Raw genomic sequence first — 19,798 nt, forward strand, 5'->3', positions numbered from 1 at the left:
AAGGAAGGAGGTAGGGAAGGAAGGAAGGGAGGAAGGGAGGAGGGAAGGAAGGAAGGAGAGAAGGAGAAAAGGGAGGAGAGAGGGAAAGAAGGAAGGGAGGGGGGAGGGAGGGAGAGAAGGAAGGAAGGAAGGAAGGAAGGAAGGAAGGAAGGAAGGAAGGAAGGAAAGCAGAGAAACGGAAGGAAGGAAGCAGGGAAGGAAGGAAAGCAGGGAGGGAAGGAAGGAAGGAAGGAGGGAGGGAGGGAGGAAAGAAACAGAGGAGCAGGGAAGAAAGGAAGGATGGAAGGAAGTAAGGATGGAAGGAAGGAAAGGAGGGAGGGAGGGAGGGAAGGATAGAAGGAAGAAGGGAGGGAGGGAGGAGGGAAGGAAAGAAGGCAGGCAGGCAGGCAGGAAGGAAGGAAGGAAGGAAGGAAAAAAGGAAGGAAGGAACTAAAGAAGGAAGGAAGGAGGGAGGGAAGGAAGGAAGGGAGGAAGGAGGAAGGGAAGGAAAGAAGGGAGGGAGGGAGGAAACAGAGGAGCAGGGAAGGAAGGAAGGAAGGAAGGAGAGAACGAAGGAAGGAAGGAAAGAAGAAGGGAAGGAAGGAAGGAAACAGAGGAGCAAGGAAGGAAGGAAGGAAGGGAGGGAGGGAGGAAGGAAAGAAGGAAGGAAAGAAGGAAGGAAGGAGGGAAGGAAGGAAGGAAAGAAAGAAGTCTTGGAAACATCAAAATGATCGTAAAATTGACTTTTCTCAGGACGGAGGCAAAAGCTTGAGATTTTCTTAGGGAAGCCGCCATTTCTTGGGATCTCCTTTGGGGGATCCCGTGATCTACTAGGGATCCACCCGTTGGAGCTGCCTGGTAGAGATCTAGTCCCGCCCTCCGGTGGGTTGAATCCGACGGTTGATTAACCGGGACCATTAAAAAACTCCGCCCCATTATTATTATTAATTATTATTACTAATTATTATTATTATTGATCCGCAGGGATCTGATGTCTTGGATCAACGGGATCCGCGGACTCGTCTCCTCCGACGAATTAGCGAAAGACGTGACCGGGGCGGAAGCTTTGCTGGAGAGGCACCAAGTACGTAATAATTATTGAATTATTAGGGAATAATTATTAAATTATTAGGTAGGTATTAAATTGTTACGTAATAACGATTAAATGATTAGGGAATAATTATTAAATTGTGACATCATAAGGATTACATCGTTACGTAAGAATGATTAAATTGTGACGTAATAATTCAATTTAATTCAATTTAATTTAATGCTTCTTCTTATTATTATTATTATTGTATTATATTATTTTCATTTAATTTAATTTAATAATTCAATTTAAATTAATGCTTCTTCTTTTCTTCTTTAATAATTCAAATTAATTCAATTTAATTTAATGCTTCTTCTTCTTATTATTATTATATTATATTACTTTATTTCATTTCATTTCATTTCTTTATTGTCTTTATTCAATTTAATTCAATTTAAATTAATGCTTCTTCTTCTTCTTCTTTTTCTTTAATAATTCAATTTAATTCAATTTAATTTAATGCTTCTTCTTCTTCTTCTTCTTCTTCTTCTTCTTATATTATATTACTTTATTTCATTTCATTTCTTTATTGTCTCCCGAGCTTTTTAATTTAATTTAATTTAATAATTCAATTTAATTCAATTTAAATTAATGCGTCTTCTTCTTCTTCTTTAATAATTCAATTTAATTCAATTTAATTTAATTTAATGCTTCTTCTTCTTCTTCTTCTTATATTATATTACTTTATTTCATTTCATTTCATTTCATTTCTTTATTGTCTCCCGAGCTTTTTAATTTAATTTAATAATTCAATTTAATTCAATTTAAATTAACGCTTCTTCTTCTTCTTCTTCTTCTTCTTCTTCTTCTTCTTCTCCTTCTTCTTCTATAATTCGATTTAATTCAATTTAATTTAATGCTTCTTCTTCTTCTTCTTCTAGTATATTACTTTATTTTATTTTATTTCATTTCATTTCTTTATTGTCTCCCGAGCTTTTTAATTTAATTTAATTTAATAATTCAATTTAAATTAATGCTGCTTCTTCTTCTTCTTCTTCTTCTTGTTTAATAATTCAATTTAATTCAATTTAATTTAATGCTTCTTATTATTATATTATATTACATTATTTCATTTCATTTCATTTCTTTATTGGACTCATTTCTGGTCCGCTCATGGGAAACATCTCCCGAGCTTTTTAATTTAATTTAATTTAATAATTCAGTTCGATTCAATTTGATTTGATTTAATCTAATTTAATCTCACTTTACCCCCTAGGAGCACCGTAAATTTAATTTTCAATTTTCAATTATTTTCAATTGTTAATTGTTAATTTAATTTATTTCTAAATTTTTAATTTAATTTAATTTAATTTAATTTCTAATTCCCTTTCTCTCCCCCCCCCAGGAGCACTGCAAATTTAATTTTTAATAATATATATTATAATATATATCTATATTTATAATTTATAATTTAATTTCACTCTACCCCCTAGGAGCACCGCAAATTTAAATTTCAAATTTTCAAATTTTAAATTTTAAATCTTAAATTTCAAATTTTCAAATTTTAAATCTTAAATTTCAAATTTTCAAATTTTAAGTCTTCAATTTCAAATTTTAAATTTTCAAATTTCAAATTCAAATCTTAAATCTTAAATTTTAAATTTAATTTAATTTAATTTAATTCAATTTCTCTTTGCCCCCCAGGAGCACTGCAAATTTAATTTTTAATAAGATATATATATATATATATATATATATATATATTCATAATTTATAATTTAATTTCACTCTACCCCCTAGGAGCACCGCAAATTTAATTTATAATAATATATATTATAATATATATCTATAATATTTATAATTTATAATTTAATTTACAATTTACAATTTATAATTTAATTTCACTCTACCCCCTAGGAGCACTGCAAATTGAATTTTTAATAATATATATTATAATATATATCTATAATATTTATAATTTACAATTTACAATTTACAATGTAATTTCACTTTACCCCCTAGGAGCACCACAAATTTAATTTTTAAATTTTAAATGTTAAATCTTATTTTTTTAAAAAAATCAATTTAATTCAATTCAATATTTATAATTCATAATTTAATTTCACTCTACCCCCTAGGAGCACCGCAAATTTAATTTTCAAATTTCAAATTTTCAAATTTCAAATTCTCAAATTTCAAATTTTCAAATTTCAAATTCTCAAATGTTCAAATTTCAAATTCAAATTTCAAATTTAATTTAATTTAATTCAATTCAGTTTAATTTTTAATTCAGTTCAATTCAATTCAATTCAATTTTTAATTTAATTCAATTTAATTTAATTTAATTTAATTCAATTTAATTTAATTTTTAATTTAATTCAATTCAATTCAATTCAATTCAATTCAATTTTTAATTTAATTTAATTTAATTCAATTCAATTCAACTTAATTCAATTCAATTCAATTCAGTTCAATTCAATTTTTAATTTAATGTAATGTAATTCAATTCAATTCAATGTAATGTAATGTAATGTAATTCAATTCAATTCAATTCAATTTTTAATTTAATGTAATGTAATTCAATTCAATGTAATGTAATGTAATTTAATGTAATGTAATGTAATGTATTGTAATGTAATTTAATTTAATTTAATTTAATTCAATTCAATTCAATTTTTAATTCAATCCCATTTCTCTCCCCCCCCAGGAGCACCGCACCGAGATCGACGCCCGTTCCGGCACCTTCCAGGCCTTCGAGCAGTTTGGCCAGCTCCTATTGGCCCGCGGCCATTACGCCAGCCCGGAAATCGAGGAAAAATTGGGGGTCCTCGACCAGCAGAGAGCTGACCTGGAGAAAGCCTGGGTCCAGCGCCGGATGATGCTGGACCAGTGCCTGGAGCTGCAGGTGATTGGTCGGGTCCGGAGCAGGGGGCGGGGCCTCCAGATAGGCGGAGGCGGGGCTATGCAAATGGGACGTCCCGAGGGGAGGGGCTTGCTATACTATAGTATAGTGTAGTATATATACTATATATAAGTTTTAGTATACTATATATAATGTATAGTATAGTATAGTATAGTATAGTATAGTATAGTATGTATAATTTATAGTATAGTATATATACTATGTATAATTTATAGTATACTATTTATAATTTATAGTAGTAGTGTAGTATATATACTATATATACTTTATAGTATACTATTTAGAAGAGTATTTATAATGTATAGTATAGTTAATATAGTATAGTATATATAATTTATAGTATAGTATATATGCTATGTATATAGTATACTATTTATAATTTATAGTATAGTGTAGTGTAGTATATATACTATATATACTTTATATTAGTATTTATAATGTATAGTATAGTATAGTTAATATAGTATAGTATATATACTATGTATAATTTATAGTATACTATTTATAATTTATATTATAGTATAGTATATATACTATATATACTTTATAGTATACTATTTATAATAGTATATATAATGTATAGTATAGTATAGTATAGTATAGTTAATATAGTATAGTATATATAATTTATAGGATAAGATAGGATAGGATAGTATAAATATAGTATAGTATATATAATTTATAGTATAGTGTGGTATATATACTATGTATAATTTATAGTATACTATTTATAATTTATAGTATAGTGTAGTGTAGTGTAGTGTAGTAGATATACTATATATACTTTATAGTATACTATTTATAAGAGTATTTATAATGTATAGTATAGTATAGTTAATATAGTATAGTATAGTATATATAATTTATAGTATAGTGTAGTATATATACTATGTATAATTTATAGTATACTATTTATAATTTGTAGTATAGTGTAGTGTAGTATATACCATATATAGTATACTATTTATAATAGTATTTATAATCTATAGTATAGTATAGTATAGTATATTTAATATAGTATAGTATATATAATTTATAGTATAGTATAGTATAGTATATATGCTATGTATAATTTATAGTATACTATTTATAATTCGTAGTGTAGTGTAGTGTAGTGTAGTATATATACCATATATACTTTATAGTATACTATTTATAAGAGTATTTATAATGTATAGTATAGTATAGTATAGTATAAATATAGTATAGTATATATAATTTATAGTATAGTATAGTGTAGTATAGGAAAGATAAGATATAAGATAAGATAGTAAAGTAAAGTAAGTATAGTATAGTAGTATAGTATAGTACACTTAGTATAGTATAGTAAATATAATATAGTATAGTATAGTAAATTAAATATAAGATAGTATGGTATAGTAAAGTAAGTACAGTACAGTATAGTATAGTATAGTATATATACTATGTATAATTCATAGTATACTATTTATAATTTATAGTATAGTGTAGTGTAGTGCAGTGTAGTGTAGTATATATACTATATATACTTTATAGCATACTATTTATAAGAGTATTTATAATGTATAGTATAGTATAGTATATAGTATACTTATTGTATACTATATATACTATATATAGTATGCTATATATGATTATAAACTATACTATTTATAGTCTATAGTATACTTATAGCGTACTATATGTACAATATATAAAGTATAGTATAGTGTATGGTATGGTATGGTATAGTATAGTATAGTATAGTATAGTATAGTATAGTATAGTATAGTATAGTATATATACTATGTATAATTTATATTATACTCTTCCACCGGGTCTGCTACCCGGACCCCATTTCCTGTGCAGAGAGGAAGTCCTATGCTTCCGTGGGTCAGAGGATGGAGTTCTGGGGGTCTGGCTCCACCCCCTCACCTCTGACCCCCATGTGCCCCCCACCTGCCCCACAGCTCTTCTGGAAGACCTACTTGGGGGTCTGGTTGTCCGACACGGGGAGCGGCTACGTCCTGGGCTTCTGTGGGTCACGGGGCGGAGTTCTATGGGGCGGGGGGCGGAATTCTATGGGTCCGGCTCCGCCCCCTGATCCCTCACCCCACACCTCTGCCCCACAGCTCTTCCACCAGGACTGTGAGCAGGCGGAGAACTGCAGGGCGCTACCCGGACCCCGTTTCCTGTGCAGACAGGAAGTCCTCTTCATCCGTGGGTCATAGGGAGGAGTTCTGGGAGTTCTATGGCTTCGGCTCCGCCCCCTGACCCCTAACCTCTGCCCCACAGCTCTTCCACCGGGACTGTGAGCAGGCGGAGAATTGGATGGCGCTACCCGGACCCCATTTCCTGTGCAGACAGGAAGACCTCTTGATCTGTGGGTCAGAGGGCGGAGTGTGTGTGTCTAACTCCGCCCCCTCACCCCAGACCCCTCACCTCTGCCCCACAACTCCTCCACCCGCAACCCAGAACCTGCTACCCAGACCCCATTTCCTGTGCAGACAAGGTCACAGGGCGGAGTTCTATGGGTCCAGCTACGCTCCCTCACCCCTGCCCCCCCACGCCCCACCGGAAGACCCACTTGGGGGTCAGAGGGGGGTCCGGAACGGGTTGAGGGGCAGAGGGGCAGTCCTGGGTTTTCAGAGGGGCAGAGGCTGGAGTTCTGGGGGCCTCACCCCACTGGGCGGAGTTCTGTGGGTCACAGGGCGGAGTTCTATGGGTCCGGCTCCGCCCCCTGACCCCTCACCCCACACCTCTGCCCCACAGCTCTTCCACCAGGACTGTTAGCAGGCAGAGAACTGGAGGGCGCTACCCGGACCCCATTTCCTGTGCAGACAGGAAGTCCTGGGTTTCCATGGGTCAGAGGGCGGAGTCCAGGGGTCTGGCTCCGCCCCTTCACCCCTGAGCCCCATTTCCGGGGGTTTCTGTGGGTTAGAGGGCAGAGTTCTATGGGTCCGGCTCTGCCCCCTCACCCCTGACCCCCACCTGCCCCACGGAAGACCTACTTGCAGGCCGGGGGGGGTCTGGTTGGCTGACACAGGCTTCTGTGGGTCAGAGGGCTAGACCCACAGGGGGCACCACCCAGAAGCCCCTACTCGGACCCCATTTCCTGTGCAGACAGGAAGTCCTGGTCTTCCGTGGGTCAGAGGGCAGAGTTCTATGGGGGAAGTCATGGGCTTCCATGAGACCATCTAGGGTCCCCCACTTGGGGGGCAGAGGGAGGTCCAGGGGACTGACATGGGGGACACCCCCAAACCTGCTCCCCGGACCCCATTTCCTGTGCAGACAGGAAGTCCTCTTCATCTGTGGGTCAGAGGGAGGAGTTCTGGGAGTTCTATGGGTCCGGCTCCGCCCCCTCACCCCCCACCTCTGCCCCACAGCTCTTCCACCGGGACTGCGAGCAGGCCGAGAACTGGATGGCGGCCCGGGAAGCCTTCCTCAACACGGAGGACAAAGGCGATTCGCTGGACAGCGTGGAAGCGCTGATCAAGAAACACGAGGATTTCGACAAGGCCATCAACGTCCAGGTGAGGCGGCGGGAAGCGGATCGGAAATCCGCTTTGTCTCGGGATCCATCGGATTTCTCGGACTCCTTCCTTGGTTTTTTCTTTTCTTCTTCTATTCTTCTTCTATTCTATTTTCTTATTTTCTATTCTATTCTATTCTATTCTATTTTTAATTTTTTATGTTATTCTGTTCCATTCAACTTTTAAATTTAATTTAATTATTCTATTCTATTTTTTATTTCACTTTTTTCAATTTTTTATTTTGCTTTTTTATTCAGTCCTATTATTTTAATTTTAATTTAATTTAATTTATTATTCTATTCTATTCTATTCTATTTTTTCATTTCATTATTCTATTCTATTCTTTATTTTTTGTTTTATTTTATTCTACTCTATTCTATTTATTCTATTCTATTCTATTCTTTATTTTATTCTATTTTTTATCTTATTCTATTCTATTCTTTATTCTTTATTTTATTTTATTCTATTTTTATCTTATTTTATTTTATTCTATTCTATTCTTTTTTATTTTATTCTATTTTTTATCTTATTCTATTCTATTCTATTCTATTCTATTCTATTTTTTATCTTATTCTATTCTATTCTATTCTATTTTTAAATTTTTTGTTCTATTCTATTCTATTCTATTTTTAAATTTTTTGTTCTATTCTATTCTATTTTTTATTCTATTCTATTCTATTCTATTCTAACACGAGGCTTTTGACAAGGCGATCAACGTCCAGGTGAGGCGGCGGGAAGCGGATTTAGATCCGCTTTTTCTCGGGATCTATCGGGTTTCTCGGACTTTTTCTCGGGATCGATTGGATTTCTCCTTCCTTTGGATTGGTTTTTTCCTTTCTTCTATTCTATTTCCTTATTTTATTTTTTCTCGGGATTGATCGGGTTTCTCGGACTTTTTCTCGGGATCTATCGGATTTCTCAGACCCCTTCCTTTCGATTGGTTTTTTCTTTTCTTCTTCTATTCTATTTTCTTATTTTATTTTTATTTTTTTCCTTATTTTTTTATTTTTTTTCTTATTTTATTTTTATTATTTTTATTCTATTCTATTCTATTTTTAATTTTTTATATTTTTGATGTTATTCTATTCCATTCAATTTTTGTATCAAATTCAATTTAATTATTCTATTCTATTTTTTGTTTTACTTTTTCTTTTACTTTATTCAATTTTTTATTTTGCTTTTTCATTCTATTCTATTCTATTTTTTATTTTGTATGTTATTCTATTCCATTCAATTTTTAAATTTAATTTAATTATTCTATTCTATTTTTTATTTTACTTTTTATTTTACTTTATTTTTTTATTTTGCTTTTTTATTCTATCCTGTTTTTTATTTTATTTTATATTTTATGTTATTCTATTCTATTCAATTATTTTATTTTATTCTATTCTGTTTTTTATATTCTATTCTTTTATTTTATTTTATTTTTTTATTCTATTCTATTCTATTTTTTTATTTTATTCCTCTATTTTATTCTATTCTATTATTATTATTATTATTATTATTTATTCTATTCTATTCTGTTTTTTTGTTCTATTCTAGTCTATTTTTTATTCTATTCTATTCTATTCTGTTTTTTATTTTTTATTCTATTCTATTTTTTATTTTATTTTATTCTATGTTATTTTATTCGATTTTATTCGATTTTATTTTTTATTTTTTTATTCTATTATATTCTATTATATTTTTTATTTTATTTCTTTATTTTATTTTAGTATTCTATTCTATTTTTTCATTTTATTTTTTTATTTCATTCTATTCTATTCTATTTTTTATTTTTTATTCTATTCTATTTTTTCATTCTATTCTATTCTATTCTATTTTTTCATTTTATTTTTTTATTTCATTCTATTCTACTCTATTCTTTTTATATATATAAAAATCGTCCAGGTGAGGCGGTTGGCGGCGGAAAGGAAGAGGTCAATATTATATTATTAAAATTTTATTTTATTTTATTTTATTTTATTATTTTATTTTACTTTATTTTATTTTATTATATTGGACTCATTTCTGGTCCGGTCACGGGGAAAAACTCGATTAAATTAAATTAAATTAAATTAAATTAAGTAATTTAATTAATCACCCAGAATTCCCGTTTCTTCCGGGCGATTTAATCTGAATTCTCTTTCTTTTAATTTAATTTAATTTAATTTAATTTATCGCACAGAATTTAATCTGAATTAATCTGAATTTTTCTTTTCTTTTAATCTGAATTTAATTTTTAATTTAATTTAGTTTAGTTTATCGCACAGAATTTAATCTGAATTCATCTGAATTTTTCTTTTCTTTTAATCTGAATTTAATTTTTCATTTAATTTAATTTATTGCACTGAATTTAATCTGAATTAATCTGAATTTTCTTTTCGTCTGAATTTTAATTTTCTTTTAATCTGAATTTTTCATTCTTTCTTTCTTCCTTTTTCCGTCCAGGAGGAAAAAATTGCCGCTCTCCAATCGTTCGCCGAACAGCTGATTTCGGCCGACCACTACGCCAAAGGAGTCGTCGCCAATCGGCGTAACGAAGTTCTGGACAGGTCAGTGGAAAATAATAGTAATAATAATAATAATAATAATAATTGTTATTATTCTTCCTGCCCCCCAGGTAGCGCCGCCTGAAGGCCCAGATGATTATTCTATTTATTACTATTATTACTATCACTATTACTATTCTATTTATTATTATTATTATTATTATTATTATTATTATTACTACTACTACTACTACTACTAATTCTTCTCGCCCCCAGGTGGCCCAGATGATTATTCTATTTATTATTATTATTACTATTACTGTTACTACTACTACTACTACTACTACTACTTATTCTTCCCGCCCCCAGGTGGCGCCGCCTGAAGGCCCAGATGATTATTATATTTATTACTATTATTACTATTACTATTCTATTTATTATTACTATTACTATTACTATTACTATTCTATTTATTATTATTACTACTACTGCTACTGCTACTACTATTACTATTCTATTTACTACTACTACTACTACTATTACTATTCTATTTATTCTTCTTCTTCTTCTTCTTCTTCTTCTTCTTCTTCTTCTTCTTCTTCTTATTATTATTACTACTACTAATTCTTCCCGCCCCCAGGTGGCGCCGCCTGAAGGCCCAGATGATTATTCTATTTATTACTATTACTATTACTATTTATTATTACTATTACTATTACTATTATTATTCTATTTATTATTATTGCTACTGCTACTGCTACTGCTACTACTATTACTATTCTATTTATTATTACTACTACTACTATTACTATTCTATTTATTCTTCTTATTCTTATTCTTCTTATTATTACTACTAATTCTTTGCGCCCCCCAGGTGGCGCCGCCTGAAGGCCCAGATGATTATTCTATTTACTACTATTACTATTACTATTCTATTTATTATTATTATTCCTATTACTATTATTATTCTATTTATTATTATTATTATTGCTACTGCTACTGCTACTGCTACTACTATTACTATTCTATTTATTACTACTACTACTACTATTACTATTACTATTCTATTTATTCTTCTTATTCTTATTCTTATTATTACTACTAATTCTTCCCGCCCCCCAGGTGGCGCCACCTGAAGGCCCAGATGATTATTCTATTTATTACTATTATTACTATTACTATTCTATTTATTATTATTATTCCTATTACTACTATTATTCTATTTATTATTATTATTATTACTACTACTACTATTCTATTTACTACTACTACTACTCGATTTATTGCTACTACTACTACTCTATTACTACTACTATTACTATTACTACTATTACTATTCGATTTATTACTACTACTATTACTACTACTACTATTATATTTATTATTCTTATTCTTATTCTTATTATTATTACTAATTCTTCCCGCCCCCCAGGTGGCGCCGCCTGAAGGCCCAGATGATTATTCTATTTATTATTACTACTACTACTACTACTACTACTATTATTACTAATTCTTCCCACCCCCTAGGTGGCACTGCCTGAAGGCCCAGATAATTATTCTATTTATTACTATTACTATTATTCTTCTATTTATTCTAATTATTCTTATTATTATTATTATTATTATTATTACTACTACTACTTCTTCCCGCCCCCCCAGGTGGCACCGCCTGAAGTCCCAGATGATTATTCTATTTATTATTATTATTCTATATTATTATTATTATTACTACTACTACTACTACTACTACTACTACTACTACTATTACTACTATTATCACTACTATTATTACTACTATTATTACTATTACTATTATTCTTCTAATTTTTACTATTACTATTGTTCTTCTTCTACTACTACTACTACTACTACTACTATTACTATTATTCTTCTATTTATTTTTATTACTATTGCTATTGCTATTACTATTCTTCTTCTATTATTATTATTATTATTATTATTATTACTACTACTGCTGCTGCTGCTACTACTACTACTACTACTATTCTTCTATTTATTTTTATTACTATTGCTATTGCTATTACTATTCTTCTATTATTACTACTACTACTACTACTACTACTCTTCTATTTATTTTTATTACTATTACTATTACTATTGCTATTGCTATTACTATTACTATTGTTCTTCTTCTTCTATTATTATTATTATTATTATTATTATTACTACTACTACTACTACTACTACTATTACTATTATTACTAATTTCTCCCGCCCCGCAGGTGGCGCCGCCTGAAGGCTCAGATGATTATTCTATTTATTATTATTATTATTCCTATTACTATTATTCCTATTACTATTATTATTCTATTTATTATTATTATTATTATTATTACTATTACTATTACTACTAATTCTTCCTCCCGCCCCCCAGGTGGCGCCGCCTAAAAGCCCAGATGATCGAGAAGCTGGGCTTATTACTATTATTATCATCATTATTGTTATTATCATTATTATTATCAATAATAATAATAATAATAATTGTTATTATTCTTCCCGCCCCGCAGGTGGCGCCGCCTGAAGGCCCAGATGATCGAGAAGCGCTCCAAGCTGGGCGAGTCCCAGACCCTCCAGCAGTTCAGCCGCGACGTCGACGAGATCGAGGCCTGGATCAGCGAGAAGCTGCAGACGGCCAGCGACGAGTCCTACAAGGATCCCACCAACATCCAGGTGATCCCACGGGGAAGGGGATCCAATCAGGAGGGATCATTAGAGGGTTATTAGGATGGTGAGATGGTTGGATCTTGGATTATTGTTCGATTATTAGAGGATTATTAGACACTTACTAGGATGATTAGATGAAATGCAGGCAGGGTATCCCCTGGACTGGATCCCCGGGACTGGATCCCCCGGACCGGATCCTCCTGGACCGGACCCCCTGGACCAGAATCCCCTGGACTGGATCCTTCCAGACCGGATCCCCGGGACCGGATCCTTTGGGATCAGATCCCTGGAACCGAATCCTTCGGGACCAGATCCCTCTGGACTAGAATCCCCGGGACCAGATGCCCCGGAACTGGATCCCTCCGGACCGGATCTCCCTGCTCTCTCTTCCCTTGTGTGACCCACACGGATCGGCCCAGAGAACCAGCTGCCGTGGGGAGATCCGCCGGCTGATCCGCCGGAGATCCACCGGGGCAGCTCCATCCCGACTCCCCTAAGGGAATTCCCCCGGGATCCCTCTCCCGCCGGATCCTTCCCCACCAGATCCCTCTCCTGCCATATCCCTCTCCTGCCAGATCCCTCCCCTGCCGGATCCCTCTGCTGCTGGATCCCTCCCCTGCCAGATCCCTTCCCCACCGGATCCCTCTCCTGCCAGATCCATCTCCCGCCGGATCCCTCTCCTGCCGGATCCCTCTCCTGCCAGATCCCTTCCCCACCGGATCCCTCTCCCGCTCCCGGCCAACCGGAAAGCGGCCTCCGTTTCTCTCCCCCCCCCCAACACACCGGATTGACAGGCGCCGGATCCCGAGCACCGGATCCTGATCTCTCTCTCTTCTTTTCTTCTTTCCCTCTCTCTTTCCAGCTTTCCAAACTCCTGGTAAGTCTCTCCGTTATTTGTGGGTCTGAAGTCGCTTCTTCTTTTATTCTTATTTCTTCTTCTTTTATTCTTCTTCTTTTATTCTTCTTCTTTTTATCATTTATTCTTTTATTCTTCTAATTTTATTATCATTTATTCTTTTCTTCTTACTTTTATTTATTCTTTTTTTCTTATTCTTTTTATTCTGATTTCTTCTGATTCTGATTTATTTATTCTTTTATTCTTCTTCTTCTTCTTTTATTCTTCTTATTTATTATTTCTTTATTCTTCTTTTTATCATTTATTCTTTTATTCTTCTTCTTTTATTCTGATTTATTCTTTTCTTCTTATTTCTATTTATTATTTTCTTCTTATTCTTTTTATTTTGATTCTGATTTATTCTTTATTCTTTTATTCTTATTCTTATTTCTTATTCTTTTCTTCTTCTTTTTATCATTTATTCTTCTTCTTATTTTATTATTTCTTCTTTTCTTCTTATTTTTATTTATTCTTCTTATTCTTTTTATTCTTATTGATTCTGATTCTGATTTATTCTTTATTCTTTTATTCTTCTTTTATTCTTATTCTTTTCTTTTTATTCTTATTTCTTCTGATTCTGATTTATTCTTTATTCTTATTCTTTTATTCTTTTTATCATTTATTCTTTTATTCTTCTTATTTTATTCTTATTTATTATTTTATACTTATTTTTATTTTTTATTTTATTCTTATTATTTTTATTCTTCTTTATTCTGATTCTGATTTATTCTTTATTCTTTTATTCTTCTTATTTTATTCTTATTCATTCTTTTATTGTTATTCTTATTTATTCTTTTATTATTCTTATTATTTTTATTCTTATTGATTCTGATTCTGATTTATTCTTTATCCTTTTATTCTTCTTATTCTTCTTTTAATCTTCTTATTCTTATTTATTATTTATTATTATTAATTTTTATTCTTTTTATTTTATTTTATTCTTCTTCTTATTATTATTTCCGATTCTTTTATTCTTATTATTTATTCTTTCATTCGTACTCCTATTTCTGACTCTTTTATTCTTATTTATTTATCTTTTTATTATTATTATTTCCGATTCTTTTATTCTTATTTATCATTTATTCTTTTATTCTTATTTATCATTTCTTATTTTATTCTTTTTCTTATTATTACCGATTCTTTTATTCTTATTTCTTCTTTTATTTTTATTCTTATTATTACCGATTCTTTTATTCTTATTTCCTATTTTATTCTGATTATTTCCAATTCTTTTATTCTTATTTATCATCTATTCTTTTATTCTTATTTATCATTTCTTATTTTATTCCTTTTCCTATTATTACCGATTTCTTTATTCTTTTATTCTTATTTTATTTTTATTCTTATTCTTATTATTACCGATTCTTTTATTTTTATTTTTTATTTCCTATTTTATTCTGATTATTTCAGATTCTTTTATTCTTATTCTTATTATTTCAGATTCTTTTATTATTATTTATCATTTATTCTTTTCTTCTTATTATTTCCAATTCTTTTATTCTTATTTATTTGGTCTTTTATTCTTATTATTCCTTATTATTTTATTCTAATTTATTCTATATTCTTTTATTCTTATTTCTTATTTCCTATTTTATTCTGATTATTTTGAATTCTTTTATTCTTATTCTTATTATTTCCAACTCTTTTATTCTTATTTATCACATATTATTTTATTCTTATTATTTCCGATTCTTTTATTCTTATTTATTTATCCTTTTATTTTTATTATTTCCGATTCTTTTATTCTTATTTATCACTTATTATTTTATTCTTCTTATTTCCGATTCTTTTATTCTTATTATTTATTATTTCATTCTTACTCCTATTTCAGATTCGTTTATTCTTGTTTATCACTTATTATTTTATTCTTCTCCTTCTTATTTCCGATTCTTTTATTCTTATTTATTCTTCTTTATCGTTTATTATTTTACTATTTTTATTATTATTTCCGATTCCTTTGTTCTTCTTCTTTTCTCATTTCTCCATTCGCTCGCTCGTCCGTCTCTCTCGTTTCTCGTTTCTCCCCCCGCTCATTGAGTGACATCATCGCCTTCCATGTTTCGTTTTTAATTGTTTCATTGTTAATTAATATTTATAAATACGTTAACCTATTTGTCTATTTATTGAACTATTCCTTCATTAAGTCATTTACTTTTAAACATTGATTTATTAACCTGTTTCTTTATAAACCTGTGTTTATTAACCTTTTATTTATTTATTAACCTGTTTTTATTAATTAATCTATTAACCTACTTATTTATTAACCTGTTTTCATTAATTAATCTATTAACCTACCTATTTGTTAACCTGTTTATTAACCTATGTTGGTTTATTAACCTTTTATTTATTTATTAACCTGTTTTTATTAATTAACCTACTTATTTATTAACCTGTTTTCATTAATTAATCTATTAACCTGTGTATTATTTATCAACTTATTTATTTGCTTTTTATTTATTGACCCATTTATTATATTATATATATATATATTATATTATATTAATCTATTACATTAATCTATTAACCTACTTATTTATCAACCTGTTGTTATTAATTAATCTATTAACCTACATATTTGGTTAACCTGTGTATTATTTATCAACTTATTTATTTACTTTTTATTTATTGGCCCATTTATATTATATTATATTATATTATTATATTATATTATATTATATTATATTATATTATATTAATCTTTTACTTTTAAACTTATTTATTTATTAACCTGTTTCTTTATCAACCTGTTTTTATTAATCTATTAACCTGTTTTTATTAATTAATCTATTAACCTACTTATTTATCAACCTGTTTTTATTTATTGACCCATTTATTTTATATATATATATATATATATATATATATATATATATATAATATTATATTAACGTATTTATTTACTTTTTCTTTATTGGCCCATTTATTATATTATATTATATTATATTATATTATATTATATTATATTATATTATATTATATTATATTATATTATATTATATATTATATTATAAATCTTTTGCTTTTAAACTTATTTATTTATTAACCTGTTTCTTTATCAACCTGTTTTTATTAATCTATTAACCTGTTTATATTAATTAATCTATTAACCTACTTATTTATCAACCTGTTTTTATCAATTCATCTATTAACCTACTTACTGGTTAACCTGTGTATTATTTATCAACTTATTTATTTACTTTTTATTTATTGACCCATTTATTATAATATATATATATATTATATTAATCTATTAACCTATTATTTATCAACTTATTTACTTTTTATTTATTGACCCATTTATTATAATATATATATATTATATTAATCTATTAACCTATTATTTATCAACTTATTTATTTACTTTTTATTTATTGACCCATTTATTATAATATATATATTAATCTATTAACCTACTTATTTATTAACCTGTTTTTATCAATTAACCTGTTTTATGAATTAATCTATTAACCTACTTATTTGGTTGACCTGTGTATTATTTATCAACTTATTTATTTACTTGTTATTTATTGACCCTTATATTATATTATATTATATTATATTATATTATATTATATTATATTATATTATAATCTTTTACTTTTAAACTTATTTATTTATTAACCTGTTTCTTTATCAACCTGTTTTTATTAATCTATTAACCTGTTTTTATTAATTCATCTATTAACCTACTTATTTGGTTAACCTGTGTATTATTTATCAACTTATTTATTTACTTTTTATTTATTGACCCATTTATTATATTATACATAATATTAATCTATTAACCTACTTATTTGGTTAACCTGTGTATTATTTATCAACTTATTTATTTACTTTTTATTTATTGACCCATTTATTATTATATATCTATATCTATATCTATATCTATTAACCTACTTATTGGTTAACCTGTGTATTATTTTCAACTTATTTGTTTACTTTTTATTTATTGACCCATTTATTATTATATATATATATATATATATATATATATATATATAATATTAATCTATTAACCTACTTATTTATCAACCTGTTTGTATTAATTAATCTATTAACCTACCTATTTGTTAACCTGTTTATGTTGGTTTATAAACCTTTTATTTCTTTATCAACTTGTTTTTATTAATTAATCTATTTACATACTTATTTGGTTAACCTGTGTATTATTTATCAACTTAATTATTTACTTTTTATTTATTGACCTATTATATATATATATATAGATATATAATATTGGTATATAGAGATATAGATATATATATAGATATATATTATAATAAATGGGTCAATAAATAAAAAGTAAATAAATATTATTATTTATAAATATTATATTATTGTTAATAATATTTCCCCCAATGCCCCATTTTTCCCATCTTTCCAGAGCAAGCACCAGAAACACCAGGCCTTTGAGGCGGAGCTACAAGCCAACGCCGACCGGATCCGGGGCGTCATCGACGTCGGCAATTCCCTCATCGAGCGCGGGGCCTGCGCCGGGAGCGAGGACGCCGTCAAGGTGGGTGGGAAGCCTGTCATGTGACCTGTCATATGAAAGCCCACGGCGTTCCGAAGAGATTGGCACTTCCTGTTTGGACGTATCAGCTTCCTGGGCGGAGCTTTTGAGGTTTTCGGTTAGCCAGGCCTGTCTGCTCCTGCCATTTCCTTCTCCTAGGTTTCCCCCATTTCCTAAAGCCTGTCATGTGACCTGTCATATGAAAGCCCTCGTCATTCTGAAGAGAATGGCACTTCCTGTTTGGATGTATCCACTTCCTGGGCGGAGCTTTGGAGGTTTTTGTGTAGCTCCACCTACTAGTGGTCCTGAATTTCCTAAAGCGGAGAAGCTTGTCATGTGACCTGTCATATAAAAGCCCTCGTCATTCTGAAGAGATTGGCACTTCCTGTTTGGGCATAGCTCCTTCCTGGGCGGAGCTAGGCCAATTTCCTTTAATTTCCTAAAGTGGGCAAGCCTGTCATGTGACCTGTCATATGAAAGCCCTCGTGATTCCGAAGAGATTGGCACTTCCTGTTTGGACGTATCTCCTTCCTGGGCGGAGCTAGGCCAATTTCCTTAATTTCCTAAAGTGGGCAAGCCTGTCATGTGACCTGTCATATAAAAGCCCATGTCCTTCTGAAAATATTCGTACTTCCTGTTCGGACGTATCAACTTCCTGGGTGGAGCTTTTGAGGTTGTTGTATAGTCCGGCCTAGCCCATCCACTCATCCTAGCTTCTAGTACTGTTTGTGAATTACCTAAAGCATACAAGCCTGTCATGTGACCTGTCATATGAAAGCCCTCGTCGTTCCAAAGAGAATGGCACTTCCTGTTTGGATGTATCCACTTCCTGGGCGGAGCTTTGGAGGTTTTTGTGTATCCGGCCAATCCAAAATTCTCCTTGCTATCAAAATTTCGAAGCTTCGTCTCTTGGAAACTGGCCTAAAATATTTGGATTTGATTTGATTTAATTTAATTTTTAATTTAATTTAATTTAATTTTCCCTCCCTCCCCTCCAGGCCCGATTGGCCGCCTTGGCTGACCAATGGCAGTTCTTGGTTCGGAAATCGGCCGAGAAGAGTCACCGTCTGAAAGAAGCCAATAAGCAGCAGAATTTCAACACCGGGATCAAAGACTTTGACTTCTGGCTTTCAGAGGTAGGGGGCGGACATTCTATTATTATTATTATTATTATTACTACTACTAGTAGTATTATTATTAGTATTATTAGTATTATTGTTAGTATTAGTTAGGGGGCGGATCCGGGGGGACATTCTATTATTTTATTTTATTTTATTGTATGTTATTTTATTATATTGTATTGTATTGCATTTTATTTTATTGTATGTTACTTTTTTATTTTATTGTATTTTATTGTATTGTATTTTATTGTATATTACTTTATTTTATTTTATTGTATTTTATTTTATTGTATTGTATTGCATTTTATTTTATTGTATATTACTTTATTTTATTGTATTGTATTTTATTTTATTCTATTTTACTTTATTTTATTTTATTGTATATTACTTTATTTTATTTTATTGTATTTTATTTTATTGTATTTTATTGTATTTTATTTTATTGTATTGTATTTTCAGAATCAAGTAGCGAACCATTAATATTATTACTAATTATCGAGTAGATAATTTTATTATAATTATAAAATTATATAAAATAAAATAATTATAAAGATATATAAAATAAAGATTATTTTATTTTATGTTATTTTTAGATTCAAGTAGCGAACCATTAATATTCTTACTAAATATTGTTGTTATTATTATTATTAATGATATTAATATTTATTGAATTGATCTCGGGGTGGGAGA

The 19,798-nt window shown here is 30.2% G+C and overlaps 1 protein-coding gene across 1 annotated transcript in view; it reads left to right on the forward strand.

Annotated features, from left to right (window-relative positions):
- The window catches only part of LOC310668801 (spectrin alpha chain, non-erythrocytic 1), a gene marked incomplete at its 3' end in the record, with an annotated part of 199,549 nt that overhangs the window by 133,137 nt on the left and 46,614 nt on the right, over window positions 1-19,798 (forward strand). Inside the window, exons 30-37 of the mRNA XM_083422129.1 lie at window positions 964-1,063; window positions 3,717-3,914; window positions 7,277-7,423; window positions 9,854-9,957; window positions 12,423-12,585; window positions 13,442-13,456; window positions 17,859-17,990; window positions 18,986-19,123. Coding sequence (XP_083278255.1) covers window positions 964-1,063; window positions 3,717-3,914; window positions 7,277-7,423; window positions 9,854-9,957; window positions 12,423-12,585; window positions 13,442-13,456; window positions 17,859-17,990; window positions 18,986-19,123 — 997 coding nt within the window. The remainder of the gene's footprint in view (window positions 1-963; window positions 1,064-3,716; window positions 3,915-7,276; window positions 7,424-9,853; window positions 9,958-12,422; window positions 12,586-13,441; window positions 13,457-17,858; window positions 17,991-18,985; window positions 19,124-19,798) is intronic.

This window comes from Podarcis tiliguerta (genome assembly GCF_965153285.1).
Source record: "Podarcis tiliguerta genome assembly, chromosome: W".
In the NCBI taxonomy this organism is placed as follows: domain Eukaryota; kingdom Metazoa; phylum Chordata; class Lepidosauria; order Squamata; family Lacertidae; genus Podarcis; species Podarcis tiliguerta.